Below are 17,695 nucleotides of genomic sequence, written 5' to 3' on the forward strand. Positions count from 1 at the left end.
ATAAAATGGATAACTAATAAGAACCTGCTGTATAAAAAAATAAAATAAAATTCAAAAATTCCATAAAAAACGATTGCTGGTTCTCAAAACAGTGGAGATGATAGATTAGCATATCACAATATTCCTCACTTGCTGTATCCCTCATAACAGGTAACAGTTTCAGTGTAGCAGTAGCACTATTACCAACACCAATATGATTACTGAAAGTAATGAACATTTTTGCATATGATTTTCCTATTCTCCTCACATTTTTTATAAATGTATTATGTCTACATTGTCAAAGTATATAGCCATTGTCTAATGTACTCTCTACCTTATGGCCCTCAGTTAGTCATAGTTCTTTGAGTGAATATATATTTAGTGTTCATCATAAGTCCTTACATCAGTGTCATCCTTCTGTTTGTCTGAGGTCACTTTCTGCTAAATTTCTCAAGAAGTGTTCATGGAAACAACATTCCCTAAGCTCTTGAATGTCATTAATGATTTGTCTATGGCCTTCCTACTTGTATCTTAAGTAAAGTTAGTTTATGGTTCAATATAAAAATCATTGGCTCGCATTCTCTTTCCTTGAGCATCTTGCATATGCTACTCGATTTTCTTCTGGCATAAAGCATTGCTTTTGAAAACTCTGATGATAACCTAATTATATTATGAGACTATCCATCATAAGAGACTTGATCTTTTTACCTGGTTGTGAATGCCCAAAGAATTTTTTTCTTTAATATTCAATAATCTTAATAGAATATGTCTTAATGTTAGTCATTTTTTATCAGTTTTCTCAGATACTCAGCACATCCTTTCAAAATGTAATTTCAAATCTTTTTCTATTACATTGAGAAAATTTTCTGTAATTATACTTTTATTGTATTTATTTTGTTCTGTTTTGGTTTTCTTTTTGGAAGATTCCATATACACATATGTTGAGTCTTGTTTGTCTACCTCCTTATTTGTCATTTATACTTGAATCCTTTTTCTTCTTCTTTCTTTTCTTTTTTCTTTTTGGACCTTTTCTCCTTTTTATCTCTATTTGTCTTGAGGCATTTTTTAAGTTTCTTAAAGCATTCTTTGCTCTTGTGTTTCTTTCAATTTAATCTTCACGTTTGAAATCATTGTTTCTTTTATTTACAATTATTTCTTGAGTTCTATTAAAGCACTTTTTAACCTCTCTAATTCTGATTTATGTTATTATTTATAGTTTGTATTATTTCCTTAATATCATTTATCTAATTTTTGTCATCCAAAAGCTTTATAGAAATCCCAGTCTGTAATCTCTTCTTCTATTCTTCTTGTTCTGATGGATTTATGTATTTTTCATCTCTCATATTTTTGTGAGGATTAGGGAGAGGGAAGAAACAAAGACATGTTTTCAATCCACAGTATTTCATCAGCCCCATTTTTCTTGTGGGTTATTTTCCTATTATTTACAGGAGATTTCTATTCAACTCATTATCTTTCATTGCTTACATATGTTGTATATATTTACTTTCAGTGTGTGCTTGTCATCATTAAAAAAATCTTATCTGAGGTATTGAGATTTTAATTTCAATTCGTATCCTTTCCTTCATAGTTTATACTATTTTATTTCTTGTTTAATAAATTCTTCCCTACTTCAAGATGTGACAATATTTTCTTATATGTTCTTCTAAAACATTTAAAGTTTGCTTTTCATATTTATATCTTTAATTTATGTGGGATTAATTTTTGTGTGTAGTAAGACATAGAGATAATTTCATCATGTAGGTAGCTACTTTTAGCTGAAGAATTTTTCCTTTCCCCTTGATTTGTAATGTTACTCTGGCATACACCAAATTCCTCCCTTTTTCATTGATCTATTTATGAGTTCACTGTTATTCTCCATCAGTCTCTCCTAATTGATACTACACTGTTTTAATTACCACAGCTTATTAGTAACTCTTGCAATATGGTAGGTGAAGTTGTTGCTCCTTATTCTTTTGCTTCGAAATGATCTTGGTCATTCTTGACATTTACCCATCTAAGGTCTGGAAAGAAACAAACATACTCTGCTGCAATTTTGATTAGAGTAGTTTGGATTCATGGATAAATTTGAAACTTATTTTTATTTATTTCAGTTATCTCATAAAGCAGACCTACTGTGTTCCCATGGAGCATTTCCAGATAAGTTAAAAAAGAATATATACATATTCTCCTCCACGTCCAGACATAGGCAATGCACATTTGCACCTGTTCATATATGAATGGAATATTCATATATATATATATATAAACTAGTAACTGTCAATGTTTCTGGGGAAGGAATTGAGATCTGAAGTGAGACAGATATTTACTTTTCACTGTAAAATATGTTATACTATTTCAATTTTTCTACTTTGTTCATGAGGTAGTTTTTCTATTAAATGATCCCATTTGAAGAGTACAGTTGTCTGGCCTAAGCCAGCATCTTAATTATGACAGATGATTAGTGTAAGAATTGGGGAAAATATTGAAGTGGCAAAACCACATTCTTTTTTTGTGATATCTTCTACCATTTACCACAAAGCTCTAGCCACTCAGAAATCTTTAAATAGAAGTTCTAGGGTAATTACCCCAATTTTCTTACTAAAGATGACTATGAATGTCATTCAAATATTTTAAATGGCAGAAAATCAGTTCTTCAAATTTATCTGATAATGTCTCAGGCTCTGTGTGTAAACAAGATGAAGAATTAATCATTTGGTTGCTAGTAATGGGTGAAAAAGGCTATAGTTTATTCACTTTTCTATCACAAATAGCTCAGTGACCTGTATGTAAATGATCCTTAATAAGTATCTTTTAAAGAATGAATTAATGAATAACTGCATAGAAAATGATTGATAGGTACTGTGAGGGTGGTGTGTGGTGGTTTGTTGTGGGGTGTAAATACAGAATCTAGAATATAGCAAGTGCTCAGCAAATATATCTATTGCTGTTCTCAGTACTATACATACTACTTCTATTCCTATTACTCCAGAGCTTTGTCCTCAACTTAACTCTGGACAGTATTTTTTGTTAATGATCTGGGTAAAGATAGAAGATGTTCATCATTTTAATGGATTTCACTCCTCTTGAATGGAAAGAACTTCATAGGCTAGAACAATGTGCTGAATCTAATGAAGTGTCATTTAATAGTGTTCAGTATCCTAAAGATGAGGTAAAACTCAAATTATCAAGGACAGGGTGAAGGTAGAATTTCCCTAATGGCTGTATGTGTAAGATTTTAAAGAGTCTTAGTTGGGAGTATGTCTCAGCCTGAATTACTAGTGTGCTATGGCCACTAAAGAAGATGATACTATCATAGATTTTATTTTAAAAAATATTTTCTACAATGAGGACACTTATAGTGGTGTTCTATGAAGTAAAGATCAACCTATACTTGAAACATTTGTTATGTTCAACTCTTGACATCATACTTCCTGAGAAATTTAGTTTGGTAGGATATCCAAAAAAGTGTTCAGAATGGTGTATTGAAAATAGAAATTCTTCCTTTGAGAAGAGAATGACTCATGGAAGATATAATAGCTGTCTTAAAATATTTAAAAGGAAGTCAGATGATGGAGACTTTATGACTTTTAGGGAAAAAAAAAAGAACAATAGATCAGTATAAGGAAGAAAGTCCAAATGGTCCCAAACGTAGCCAGCTACTTTAGAATTCCTGATTCATGGTATTGTGCAATGATAGGGTTCACAACCACATGTTTGGATTGTAGTAGAGGATTAAGGAATTAGTTATGTGGTTGGATCAGGTGAGCTTTAAGCTGAGTATTTCGTATTCCATGATCTATTTTGGCCTAATATAGGGTGACTTCAGATATGGCCATATTTATTATTAGGAAGGATTATTATATACCTGCCTCTGTTGATGGACTTGCTCAATAGAATTCATATAATATTGTGGGAACTGAACAAATGTTGTTTTATCTTTACTAATTTTAGACCTATCAAATAGATAAAACAAGATGTTGCATAATGATGTGATATAGTTGGTAGCACAAAAGGTGATCTGAGTAGTTTAAGTGTTTAAAACTATTCCTAGTGTGACAATAATTGTTATTGGGTAAATCAGAGTTGGTTCATGTGTCTAACAGTACATTGTCTGGCACACGTTGGGCACCACTTGTTGAGTGAATGGATGGCTAATTCCTCTCATTGCTTGATTGGTGATCACTAGCTTCCAACCTGCCCGAAGCACCATTTATTTAATTCACCTTAAGACTTTCCCCACAAATTCTACATCCTTGAAGAAGGAGGCATACATAATAATGGGAGAAGGCATGGGAATGGAAGCTGCAGGAACTGGTGGGGAGATCTCTGGCAGTGCAGAGGAAGTCAGCTCTGAGAGTGAAGCTGAGTGTTTTCAGGAGAGAAATAGAAATGTTTAAGGGGAGATTCAAGGCAACTCTCCAGGTTGGGGGCAGTAGAGAAAGTACTTCAAATTATGGCACTCCACTAGAAAATATTGCTTTCATATGGACATTTATAGAATATATTTGGGACATTTCTTTTGAACTCAAAAATAACATTCTGTAACCTGTAAGGAAATGTAAAACTGTAATGAAAAAATGTAATCATATAAAACAACATGAAATCCTACTAAACATCAAAATCCTTTTGTGGAAAGTGAAACTCTTAGAATGTGTTTTTGAACTGTTTGTTTATTTGGTACTGATGGCTATATGTGGTCACAGAGACCAGCAAGGCCATGACAATTCTATTTAGCAGTTTGAAAATATTGGTCTTTAGACCATGCATGGGGAAATTCTATGATGTCCTAATTGTTTACTGTACTCTTATCTTGGATGATAGTCAAATGAGAGATGTCCACACTTCACTTAGTCTTCCCTACAAAGATCATTATTGATTAGATTGTACAAGACGAGAAATATGTATCTCTAGATTTTATTTTTGTTTGTTTCTAGTGACACAATTTGACAAAGACTTGTATCAACGATTAAATTTTGTGCCTCTTCCTAAACATTATGAATCTTGTTCTCTAAGGACAATAGATTATGGTTTAAAGGGATTTATTTAAATCCCTTTGTGCTCTTTTTAAGTAACTGTCGTATACCTCTGCTTAAAAAAAACCAAAAACTATTTGGAGGCAAGAAGTCATTAATTAAAAATTGAGAAGTTTTTCTTCCTTTCTTTCTCCCTCTTTCCTCACTCCTTCCCTTTTTCATTTTCTCTTCCTCCTCCCGCTTTCCTCTCTCTTTTCTGACAAGCTGTGTAACAACTGTTTCCAAGTTCCCAAACTTTACTCTCCAAATTCTTTCCCTGCCTTCACCAAGAGGTGAACAGACCATAAAATATCGTTTCCATCAAATCAGAACTGTCAGCACATGTGTGGGCAAGAGAAAGGAGTTGCAAGGGAACATTTATCTTGGAAATGTTTTTGTGTGTGTCAAACAGAGATGAAATTATTTCTGAGTTTAAAAATGGTCAACACAACTTGAAAAACATGGCAATATTTATTCGTGATAATAAACCTGTTTTTAATGAAATCCATGGATGTCCAAACACAAACTGAATCATGACAACCCAATGGCCTTTTGTTACAAAAAACATGACATATGTCCCATTAATTTGCTAAATGATACGAATGCAGAGAAGGATGAATCAAAAACACTAAAATCCTTTTAAACACACCATCTAATATAGATATCAATTCTGGAAACGGCATTCAAAAATAGTTCCTCTGCTTTAATTTCATCTGCTGATTTTTTGTTACTGCTACAAATTTCTTTAAAGCTCTAATTTTCATCATTCATTTCAACACAAAACTGCTAGCACTTTGGCTTGACTTTTCATAGAGAACTAAATTCTATCACACTAATACATATATGTAGGGAGGTATACAATGTCATTTGGAAATATATGAGTCTGAAAGGGCCATGATAAATATCCTACAAACTATATAGTTCATAGGCTATATATACCACATGGTATATATGATGGTTGACTAGATAAAATTATATACCTGTCTGATTTGATTGTCCCTAACAACTTCAGACTTCTTTTACATTAAAATTACTTATTTGGCAAAAAAAGTTTAAGTTTCCACATGTACAATTAAATCAAATTCCTAAATAATTGTTGCTTTTCAAAAATTCACCTTGCTCTCTTCCAGAAGTCATTTGGACCCATCTGATAACATACAAAAATCAAACTAAATGCAAGAAAAGACCTTTCTAAATAAAATTTTCTTATTGTTAACTTATAACATGGTCACCCTATTATAACTTTTAAATTGAATTATTAGGATCTGCAAATTAAAAAAAGACAATAATTGTTCATAAATAAAATCCTAGAAAGAAAGGCACTTATGCCCTGCACATGGTTATTCCAGTCTGTAGATGCTACAACCCTTTTCAAATGGAACTGGTTTCTGGCCTGCATACAAATACAGCAAAGTGCCAGAATAAAATCAAATCAGAATGCTTATGAAAAATAAGTTTGTTACCAAATGTTTCACATCAGTAGGAAATTTCTTTAGAGACTTCTGATGGAAATTTGAAGTGTATGCTGTTATATCAAGTGCAGGAGAGGTATAAGGCTGTTGGAAAAATTTCCTTAGTTTGTTGACTCAAAAGCGAAAACAACTGTTGTAACAAAAGGCTTGACAAGATAATTAAATGAATGATAACAAAATCTCATCAGGGAAGTGCCCATTAATTGAATTTATTTGGGAGCATGTTTCACATGTATAACCAAATTATCTAATTTTCACTCATATTAAGAAGTGATAGTCTATAACAACTAATTACTAGAAATGAAGGGAAAGGCCAGTACTTTGAACCAATAACAGAAGAAAACAAATATCAAAAGACTGCCACCATATTCGACAGCTTCCTAAGAATTCCATTCATCATTTTGCCCTATGAAAATATTTCTGTGAAACTCGCCAAAGAAAAGAATCCCAGTAATTTCTATGTAGTAGTGTCTTTAAAGCTGGAACACAACACCACATTTTCTGAATCCTTTCATTACATTAACGTGTCAGTATAAGTGTGCCAACAGGTGAAATAACTGAGAATAATATGTTATAGATAAAACAACTGAGTTCTGGTATTTCTTTTCTGTAAGAAGATTAGTGCCATCCTTGTTTTCTTCTTTAGTATTACGTATGGTTGATTGATTGTTTTAAAAAAATTTGTTGCTGTTTTTATGTTAAACAGATTAAAAAATTGAATTAAAGAATTATGGTCAACTTTTAAATTTGAAATGAAGAATGAAATAATCTATACTTTACTCAGATTTTCTACTTTGAGCTATTAGCATGATCTCTCCAGATTCAAATTGGGTATTTTTAATGCTTTAGAAAATGACTTTCCAATTTCCTAAAGTTAATAATGAAACTCATGATATATCTGTAGCAGTCAACTAGATTTTGTTCACAGTCAACATATTCAATAAAAATTTAAAACTATGAGATCTGTCACTCTTATATTGCTAATGCCATCCTCTAAAACAACATTAATCTGTTGGAAAACATTTGGCAAGAATTTTGTATACTAGCAAGACAATGAAATAAAGTCAATTTTGGCTTAATGATGTTTGTATAAATTGTAAGCAGCCTTGACTATTTGCAGTTTCATCAGAGGCAGGAAAATCTGAAGTAATAAGTGATGACAGGAATATTCTTTTAATTTTGCAACTTTTTTTCTAAAGAAAATTATCATCTAAATAAATATACTTTAAACATATTGGGTAAAATTTCATAACAATATTCAAAATATTTCTTGCATTTAAAATTCATGTTTCAGCTTTAAAAACAGTTCTTAATGTTCTATTTATTGTGGGACATCATTTTACATTCAGAAAACTAGCTGTTGTAATTATAAAACTAGCAACTAACACTCATTCACAATGACTTCATCACGACCTGAAACAGTAATAAAACTTAGAGCTGCTTTATCTTCCACAAAGTTGATGCTACATTAATTTTTAAAAAAAGAATAGGGCTATGCTTTGTTTTCCTAAATCATTTCCCTAAATTAGTATAAAATAGATGTCTGTTATGGTATAGCTATGTAGATCAAGTGATAGATAAGTTTAGAGCAACAGATAGGTAGATAGATATAAATATGGCCATCATTAAATATAATAGAATGGTTTTGCTAAGTGAAGTAATGCATGTGAAAGATTTCATTTATATCTTATTTTGTCATTTCTATTTCTGTTTTTATCTTTTGTTTAATCAATACAGTAAAAGACAGTTTTCTGATTAAACAATATTTCAGATGTTAAAACAATTCTTTTTATTTGTTTACATTGGCAGTTCACAGTCTAAAAGCATAACCAATCAGGCAAAAACTGCACATAGACTGCTCTGGATTTTGAAGACTTTTTGTTTCTAACAGATTTTTATTTGAAGTTACGGAGCAATATCTACATTTTACTGATAGTTAATAATTGGGAGGGGGAATTATAAGTAAACAAATTCCTTGAAAGAGAAGATTTTTATCTTTAGTGTTAGCTTAATGTCTTGCTCAGCACTTTAAAATTTTCTTAGAAGGATAACTTTCTAACCACTGCTTTATGATAATTTAATCACCCTTATATTTGAACCTAGCTATTCTATTTCATGAATATTGCACATTTATTTCCAGTAGACCTGTTCCTTGATGATCAGAATTGGAACCTGTGTTTCTAACTGAAAACAATTGGCACATTTTATTTCCACACCACTTTCACATAAGAGGTATTTAAAAATACAAAGCTAGTATTTTTTTCATGAGTTCCTGGGCTTAAAAATTCAAAATATTAAAGTTTCATCGGTTTCATCTTAGATGAGACTTGCCTTTAAATACACGGTGTGTTTTCTGTAGAAGTTACCTATATGTCTTCAAAAACCTGACTTGTCTAGAAAAATGACTCTCTGAGACAGTCATGTTTCTTTTTCTGTTGTTGTTCTTGTTTTTTAAAAAAAGACAAAACAGCAATAAACATTTTAGCTCTTTAATGAGCAAAGATCATGTCTCTTAGCATTGGACTAATAGTCATTATTATCTTTATTTCACGCAATGACCAGTGACATGGCCAAGATGTACAAAGTTGTTTCCATCAAGTAGTATACAATTTTTTTTTGTATAATAAGCTTTCATTCTTGAAAAAGAGTAACTGAAAAGAAAGGTTTCTGTTACTGCAGTTAGTTTGTCAGAGAAAGTTCTTTGTATTATCTTACAAACTATCAAAATTGCTAGTCATCTGAAAAAATGTAAAAAAAAATCACATAACTTTAGTCTAATAGAAATATAGTACAGGTAAGAGAGAAAGTATTTATCAGGATGTGCTCTTTAAGTCCATCTCAATTTTTTTAATACAAATGTACATCTGATTACATATACAAACATTTGGAAAGGTCTGTGATATACTGTTACTGGTAAACAACAGGGGGATGAAGAGTTTCCTGTGGTCTTAGAATATTCATTTAAAATCACACGCATGTGTAAGACTAAAATCCTCCAGGTGTTGACTCTCCTTTTAGGTTTTGCATCTACGTTGCACTCTACTGAGATTGCGTGAATAAATTCCAGTGAATGAACCTCAGTGAGAAAGATAAGTGACGTGAGAAGGGACATAACTTTATATTGAGTTATTATTAGTAAACATTTTGTCATGCAACATGAGTAAATCAATGAACTGAGAACTGTAATCAGAGTGGTAATTTGGGGCATTCTTATATCATAAAAGACTAGTAAGTAACTCTTTGGACACACTTCACCTTACCAAAAGGAACAAAATACAGAGTAACAAAAACCACAGCAAAGTATAGATCCTGTAACACATGTCCAATTAGGGTTATATTTCCATGAAGTACTTAGATGGGAATGAAAAGAATATTAAGAATATAGGAATTTTTTTTCTGGGATTCATATCAGCGAGTATTCACCACTATACCTATAGTTTCTTCAAATACCTTTCATAACTAATTCCATCTATTATCAAAACTACTGTGAATTATTTTATTGTAATTACTTTTGCCCCTTAAAATCTTCTTTAGGTTCTGCCAATTGATGGAGGAAGCTTCTATTAAAAACTCCAATGGGATGAGAAGAATTTTAATTACAGCTTAATCAGCAGCACAGCCACCAAGCATATAAATTATCATGCACATCGTGCTAAAAATATCCAGTTTCCTTTATCCCCACAACTTTATACTGACAGCACTTATGTGATAATGTTGTACCTGCCAGTCTTTAAACTTCGTTGTTTTACTGGCAAATTTCAGCATGAGCCTCCGCTAAGGCCATTAACAGCATTGGTGCTTTGTGTACTTATCCAAATATGTAAATATGGTCTACACAATAAAACAGCTCCAAATAAAAACTGGTGAAAATTCTCTGACATTCCATTGGTGTGTCCCTTGTGCATATTCATGGTTGTTTTTTTAATTTTTTATATTTTATATTTCAGACATAGTTCTTTCCTGTTTGGTGTTCCACATGCCTAATTCCATCATGTAACATAAATCTTCAAAAAATTAATTCTTGAATGTGAATGAAAAAGTATCATTCAGAACAATTGCTTCAAGCAATTGAAATTCATTTTTAAAGTTGATTTGTGTATATATGTACAATTCATGTTTTTTTCAAAGCCCCCAAAGTTCTTGATATGTATATTCATAGTATTCCTCCTTATTTAAATAGTAAGCGTCTTGTAGGTTGAAAGCCAAGGAATCTTCAGTAATCTTTTTACTGCAATCCATCAAAAAAATAGAGTTTACTTTTCTTATCTGGCTATACCCTGGTTGTTGAATGTGAGTGGGGGTGGGGATGAGGATGGGGCAGAGTATTGTTCTGTCCTCCGGTAAATGTATTGAATGTGTGTAAGGGTTGAATCCCTGGTATAGTGTTGGGAATCATTGTAATGGTGTTGGGTGTCATTAAGGGAACATCATCAGGTGACCTCCTCATAGCTAGTGTGTAATCTGGGGGGCAGGCGGTCCGAAGAACCACCTCATGTGGATGGATGGACTCACATTCATGATCCAAATCGGTGTGCTTCATTTGGAGGGACATGATCTCCTCTTCTTGTGCGTGGGTCAGATCGTTCGTAGTCGTGCGCTGAGGGCTGCATCTCCTGTGAACATCATGTCTCCTCTTATCCTTTTTGTAGTACAGGGCTGCAAAGGCCAAGATGTTCAGAAACAGCAGTGATGCTCCAACTGCAATAGTGACGCTCAGCTCTGTTGAGTAGTCCCTTTGATCCACTGAAAATGGACTCGGTTGTTGTTTGGGATCATCCTGCTTGGCAGTGGGAAAGGCTGATGTGACAGATACAGAATTTTTTCTCGTAGGTCTGAAAGTGATGTCAGTTGATGGCACTTTAGTTGTTGTCGAGGTATACTGAGAAATGTCATTGAGATTATGCAGATGAGGTACCAGCTCCAACCAGAGGTTTACTTTATTGGCTCTGTAATGTTCTTTTACTCTTGGTTTTAATCCAATATGGAGATAAAGTTGGTCTTTCTGGGAATATCTGGTCCATGCTACTTCTTCAAAGCGGTTGGGTTTGGTATGGATGAATTTTGTGTCTTGAGGGACTGGTTGATTTGGGTCACTAGAAGAGAGAAATTATGAGAAATAAATTGTTTTATTCTTTTAAAAATCAAAATCATACTGGTTTAACATCTAATTGAAGAGGGTGAACTCAGCCAGGCTTTAGACTGTGTTTTAACATAACTTGGGTCAATTTAGAAATATCAATCCCAGCTCAGGCAGGTTGTTGGATGATAATGTAGTATAAGTACATCTCACATTCTTGTTCTCTCTACCCACGGGCTGCTATATACCCAAAGATTTAAAAATTCATGTACATATGAGTTGTCTCATAGGCAAGCTAGCAGAGACAGCATTGGAAAAAACTTGGCATTTGGAATTGGCAGGTGAGGATTTGAGTCCTGATGCTGCTGTACACTAAACATATGAATATCCAGGTAAAGCTCGCGTAGCCTAACGTCCCTTTTCTGTAAAATGGGATTATAGTATCTGAGCTTCTCACCTCACAAGGTAGTTGGGAGGATCAAAAGGCATACAGTACTGTAAATTGAAAAGTCTTTATAAAATATTTGTCACTATTGAATAACAATAATGAGAAGTCCTGTGTAATTAAAAAAACAAGATAAATTTAATTCTTGAGTAATGCAATAAAGGTATGACTGTCTTAAACTTTACAAAGGAAGAATAAAGCAGTGATTTTTTTGAAACACTACAAATATAAATTTTGAATAAAGGAACTTAATGTATTGTTGGTATTATCCATTAAATTAAATCATTTGGACACAAAATATGTATTTTTTAAGTGCTTAAGAGGATATTTTAATTAAATTATAGCAAACTTCATTCCTTAGGTACATACCCAGTTTTAGCAAAATTTGTCCAGTATGTCATTACGACTGCACTCAGCATCACATCATTTTTGGAGAAATTGCAAGGAAATAACTCTGTAGGTCCAATCATGGGGATTCCTAGTACGTAGGGAACCTCATCACCATGAGCTGCATCAGCCCAAGCTGGAACCTGATCTGTTTGGCAATGATGGTAAAAGGCATAGAAATATGTGGGTGAACCAAAGTTTGAGTGAAGATCTGCTGTAGCTACAGCTGGTGCCACCCACTGATGGTCCGTAAACAAAGCTAATAATGTCTTCCTTCTGGTTTCAGGGTTATGACGGTCAGCCCAGTCAGTATACATGAATTTAATGGTTTCTCTCAAAACATCTTTGCCTTCAGGGTATCCATATAAGTTATCAACAAAATTAGAAACAGCAAAGTCAAAATCACTAGCGGAGATACCGTCATCGCTATCTACTATATTTTCAACAAATTTTAACCCTTCCCCTTGGTTAACTCCTAACATTATATCATAGTTGAGAAACTCTCCTTGCTCCATCAGTATCTGAGGATCATCTGGTATTACATCACCATCAATCACTGGTCCAAAGGCTATGTGGTATCGTGCTGGTTGAATATCTTGGTCAACAAGTTCTTTGTAAGGCTTCTTCTGTAAGCATTCCACTAACTCTACTGTATCTGAAACATTGCAACCAACTTTTGTGGCCAACATTCTAGCATATTTTGCAGGTTGGAAACTAACAGCCCAGCTGGAAAGGGCAGTTCCACTTTGAGCTATTGCTCGTTGAAAAAGTCCTATAGGAAAAAACAACAAAGAGTTTCAGATGACCTTTGAATAATGCTGTGGTAAAACAATAAAATATGATATTTGAGACATGTCCCAGATATGACTCAAGAAACAGGGAGATAGAGACAGTTTTGCTTAAGAGAAAGTACATAAAGTCATCGCCAGGGTATAATGAATTCGAGAGGTGGACATTAGTCATCTGCTTTGAGTAGCAACTACTTTGGGATCAAGAGATCTAAATTGTGCAATGTCTCAGAAAAGCAGTAAGCAAGGAGAGAAGGAGAGTGTGGAAATACTTGTGGCAAAAAGGCCCAAGTATTTATTTGCTCAGCATGTAAACACCTACGCCGTTACCATAGCCAACCAGATGCGGCTATAACTCTCTCCCCTTTAATTCATCATCAGACTTTTTATTGTCTTTTGAGTATATTTCCTCCAATTTGGCTGCAAGCATCCTTCTTCAAAATGGCTCTGTGTGTTTGTTTTAATCAGATTTTATCTGAAAAAAAATTGTTCAGACCTCACATAACTGCTGGGGCTGGGAAGTTGCTAATACCCTGGGGATGGCCCTAAAGGCACACAAAACAGAATATTACTTTAGACATACTCTTTCCACTTCTTTATGTCAGACATAGTATGCTGAATATTCATCTTTCAGAAGAAGTTATAATATTTGAAGTATTTTCACTAGGTTAAAGAAAAAGCCATCAGCAGAGGGATTTAGCTGCGGGGTGATTTAACTTTTTCCGCGGTTGAATGTGCACTGCTTTATTTTATCATAAAAGATGAAAAGTACATGGTCCACTGCTTTTCACTTAATTACATTTAAGAATTATAAATCATGGTCCCATATGCAGCTTGATAAGAGCTGCATACCATTCAAATTTATAAATGAACTTTACTTATTAAGGTATTCTCTAATAAAATTCTTGTTTTAAAAATATAATTTATCTATTTTATTTAAAAAATTACATTTATTGTCAATTTCCAAATACAGCTTTGTAGTTCAGTTATTCAAACACATGCTCAATCATTCATGTGTGTTAATGTGTAAGAACTCTTTCACAAAGGTGTTAAAGTAATGACTGAATTAGAAGCAAAGTTTTCATTTTTTCTCCAAACACATATATGTATTCAAAATGTCTGTAATATGTTCCTAGATAATTATAAAAATATTCAAAAAGTCAAACAATACTAATTTAAATTTGTTTTGGTTTCTGACATCTTTATGAACATATTTTCAGTTTGCTAGAGCAAAGTTTGCCAGAGCAAACAATATAAATACAAATAATTTTAAAAAATTATATAGGCTATGTGTTTGTCAACATGTGCTCAGAGAAATATTTTACTGCTTAAAAACTTTGTAGCTAAAATAAGACTTCTATAAGATTCTTTCCCATTTTAGGGACTTAATGACATTAATTAAATATACCAAAAAAGGTCTTAAGGACAATACACATCACATTTGATATAGTCTGAAATATGCCATCTAGATGATACTGGGAAAAACCACATATTCTATTGTCAGCGAGAGTGCTTGTTATGTGTGGTTGACTCCTGATAGATACAGGCCTGAGCACTGTTGCAGCTCTGGGAAGTTCGCAGACCTTAAAGTCTATGTCTGCAATGGAGATAAAATTAGCCTGATGATTTCAAGACCTCTTCTGGGCATCTCCTGGTCAATTCAAGCAGCTTTGCTAATAGAGATAAACTTATGACTAGATCAAACGTAAGTCCATTTATCTAGCCAGGCATGGACGGATTTCCTTGAAGAGTGTGATGGAATGCTATATTTTCAATTGTTTGCATAGCCATTTGCCACTGTTTACCACATTATGAGTTGATGAATAGCAATGCTAGCTGATGAACTAATTGATTCATCTCTTTATGCAATGCTAGTGTTATACTGGCTGAAAATGGCTTTGGTGCCCATGTTCACTTTTACATTTAGAAAAAGTTTTAGAAAGAATCAGTGCAAAGAGCATTTGAGACCAAATGATCCTAAGAAGTCTGAACAGATTGTCCAATGTTATCCTAGATAAGTATTGGCGTTAGTATAGTCCTCAGGCTAGAACAATCTAATCTGTTCAATTAAGAAAAACAACAGCAACGAAGTTTGTTATTTCAAAATAAGTCATTTCACTACAGACCAAAATCTCTATACAACTGAAAGAGTTCTCACACATGTGTCATTTTGTCATCTCGGTTCAGAACGCTACTAATACAAATGAGATGTTACATAAACTATGTCTATAAATTAAGTCTATAATAATATATGATCCTCCAAATATACAAACTCATTTAATGACTGTTATTTTGAAATTCCACATTAATGTGTCTTTGATACCAAAAACAAGTATTCTATGTCTGTTGCTCATATCATAAAACTCAGTCTTACAAATTAAGAAGCTTCATGAATTACAATTGACAGTGTATACTTTCTTAATATATATAAAATGACGATGGAAAAGCAGAAAATACAAGATGGTCTATGTTGAAGTATATTCTCTATTTTCCTGCCTATTGTTTATGTATAATGGAGAGAAAATATTTGTTTTACAGACTTCTCCAACAAAACACCTCTGTTCTTGTGGATATTTCAAGTTAATAATGCTTTAAGAATGGGTGACTAAACTCATGGTAAAATGGGATTCCATCAAGACCAGCAATGATAAGCCTTGGGCAGGCATTTTGGAAAAAGGATGTCAAGGCCAGAAAATGGGGACAAGAACAATATTTCATGGATTTAAGCAGCCTCAGTGCTCCATGCTGCTTTGCCAGGCTTCAGGGGGAAAAAAATTAACACTTTTGGAGTTGAAAATAGAAAAAGCACAAATTCAAACATATTTTTCTTTTTAATCAAAAGCTCTACTAGTGACCTTGTTGCTTTGACAATTTTGGATCACGCATGCAAAATAATCAAACTCCATTCTCTACTCAGACAGCAAGTGAAAAATCACGTTTCCAGACAAACTAGCTTACAACTGCCTCCGTATTATCTTCATACTAGTAAAGGGTTTAAAACATCTACTATCTAGAAAATAGATTATATACAAGCCTTGCATTAAAAAAAATAATTTAAAAAAACCCTTGTCTTTGATTTTGATTACTGAATAAACAGAGATAACAGAACTGTGAACATCTTTGATTTTCCCCAAAATCACCCTTTGGAGGAGAGGAAAGTAGTGTAATGTTAATTATTCTGAAGTGTGTTTGAAAGGGCATCCATACCAAGCTCCACAGGAGACAAAAGAGTTTGACAAAAATTTAAACATGCATAGAGAAGCTGAAGAAACAAAGTTTTAAACAGTTATTGAGTTCAACCTAACAGTTTAAACAGAGAAATATATACAGAGCATCACAAACTACTGATGGTCGTGGCATGCAGACACCAAATTTGTCAAAATTTGCAACCTGCATAATACCTTTGGTTGAATTGCTCCAACGGTTACCTTCAGAATAATGGGATAAAGTCAGCAGATTGACACATGAACCCCCAGCACCAGATCCAAAAACAGTGATTCTTAAGGGGTCACCACCAAAGAATCCAATATTCTCACTAGTCCATCTTAAAGCCTGTATGAGATCAAGGAGTCCATAGTTTCCTTTTGCAGCCTGATCCCCTGTGCTCAAGAAACCTGGAAAACAGAAATAAAAAGACATCAAAGAACACCCTTTTGAGTTGACATGAATCAAATAGACATCAAATTTAAATAAAACTGAAGCCTGTGTTCATCAAGATGAGTACAATCCAAGTTCTTTAGTAAAAATTTATTTCCCACCAGAATAGCATAATTTACTTTAGGAAGAATAGCAGAGACTAAAATCTGAAAAATGACATTTATCTTCCCCAAATGTTCCCAAGTTATCCAGGTAACAGGTAACAGGGGGCAGATAAAGAGAATGAAAACATTGTGAAAGACCTCAAGGGAGATATTCTAGGGGCCAAGTTACCTGGTGGAGATATTTGGTATAGTATCATGGGGTGTATGAGAATGTGTTTTTGCATAAATACTGTCAGTCCTCAAGTTGCTCGTGGTCTAATATGGTTGGAATTTAAGGTATGTGTGGCAGAGTGGCAGGATATGACGGTATAGAGCAGGGGTATTTTTCCAAGACTCGTGCATAAAATTATACGCAACTCTTTGCATATATAGGTGTATGCACATTTTTATTGACGATGCCCCATGGTTAAGAATCACTGTACCTGATGTAATTACATTTTAGAACGCCCTAAATGCTAAACTGAGGAGATCTGCTCAACTAGAAAACAGTGGAGAATATTTGAAGATTTTTGAAAAGTTGAGATTCATAGTTCTCCAGTACTCAAAGCTCCATTTTATAGGGAATTTAATAATGAAAAGAAATACATGTTGAATAATAGAAAGAATGGAGGTGGTGAGACGTTATAAAGATCTAAACTGACAGAGTGGAAAAGGCAGTTGAAGAAAAAAGAAGAACAGTCTAAAATTAATGAAAAGAAACCTCAATTAAAATAGAATTGGGAGGTCAGAAAGGGAAGCACTCATGCCCTATGACAATAGCAGAGCTCAGCAGGA

At 33.5% G+C, this 17,695-nt stretch overlaps 1 protein-coding gene across 8 annotated transcripts in view; it reads right to left on the reverse strand.

Annotated features, from left to right (window-relative positions):
* Positions 1 to 8,916: 8,916 nt before the first annotated feature.
* The window catches only part of NLGN1 (neuroligin 1), a 903,463-nt gene continuing 894,684 nt past the window's right edge, over positions 8,917 to 17,695 (reverse strand). For 4 of the 8 annotated variants that reach the window (XM_007464701.1, XM_007464697.1, XM_007464702.1 and 1 more), the window contains 3 exons: positions 16,589 to 16,774; positions 12,355 to 13,144; positions 10,734 to 11,556 (listed from right to left, as the gene is read on the reverse strand). In XM_007464701.1, coding sequence (XP_007464763.1) covers positions 10,734 to 11,556; positions 12,355 to 13,144; positions 16,589 to 16,774 — 1,799 coding nt within the window. Of the gene's footprint in view, positions 11,557 to 12,354; positions 13,145 to 16,561; positions 16,775 to 17,695 lie in introns of all 8 variants that reach the window. The other 4 variants (XM_007464700.1, XM_007464698.1, XM_007464699.1 and 1 more) reach the window with 4 other exon arrangements.

The sequence above is a fragment of the Lipotes vexillifer genome, unplaced genomic scaffold (assembly GCF_000442215.2).
Source record: "Lipotes vexillifer unplaced genomic scaffold, Lipotes_vexillifer_v1.1 scaffold37, whole genome shotgun sequence".
Classification (NCBI taxonomy): domain Eukaryota; kingdom Metazoa; phylum Chordata; class Mammalia; order Artiodactyla; family Lipotidae; genus Lipotes; species Lipotes vexillifer.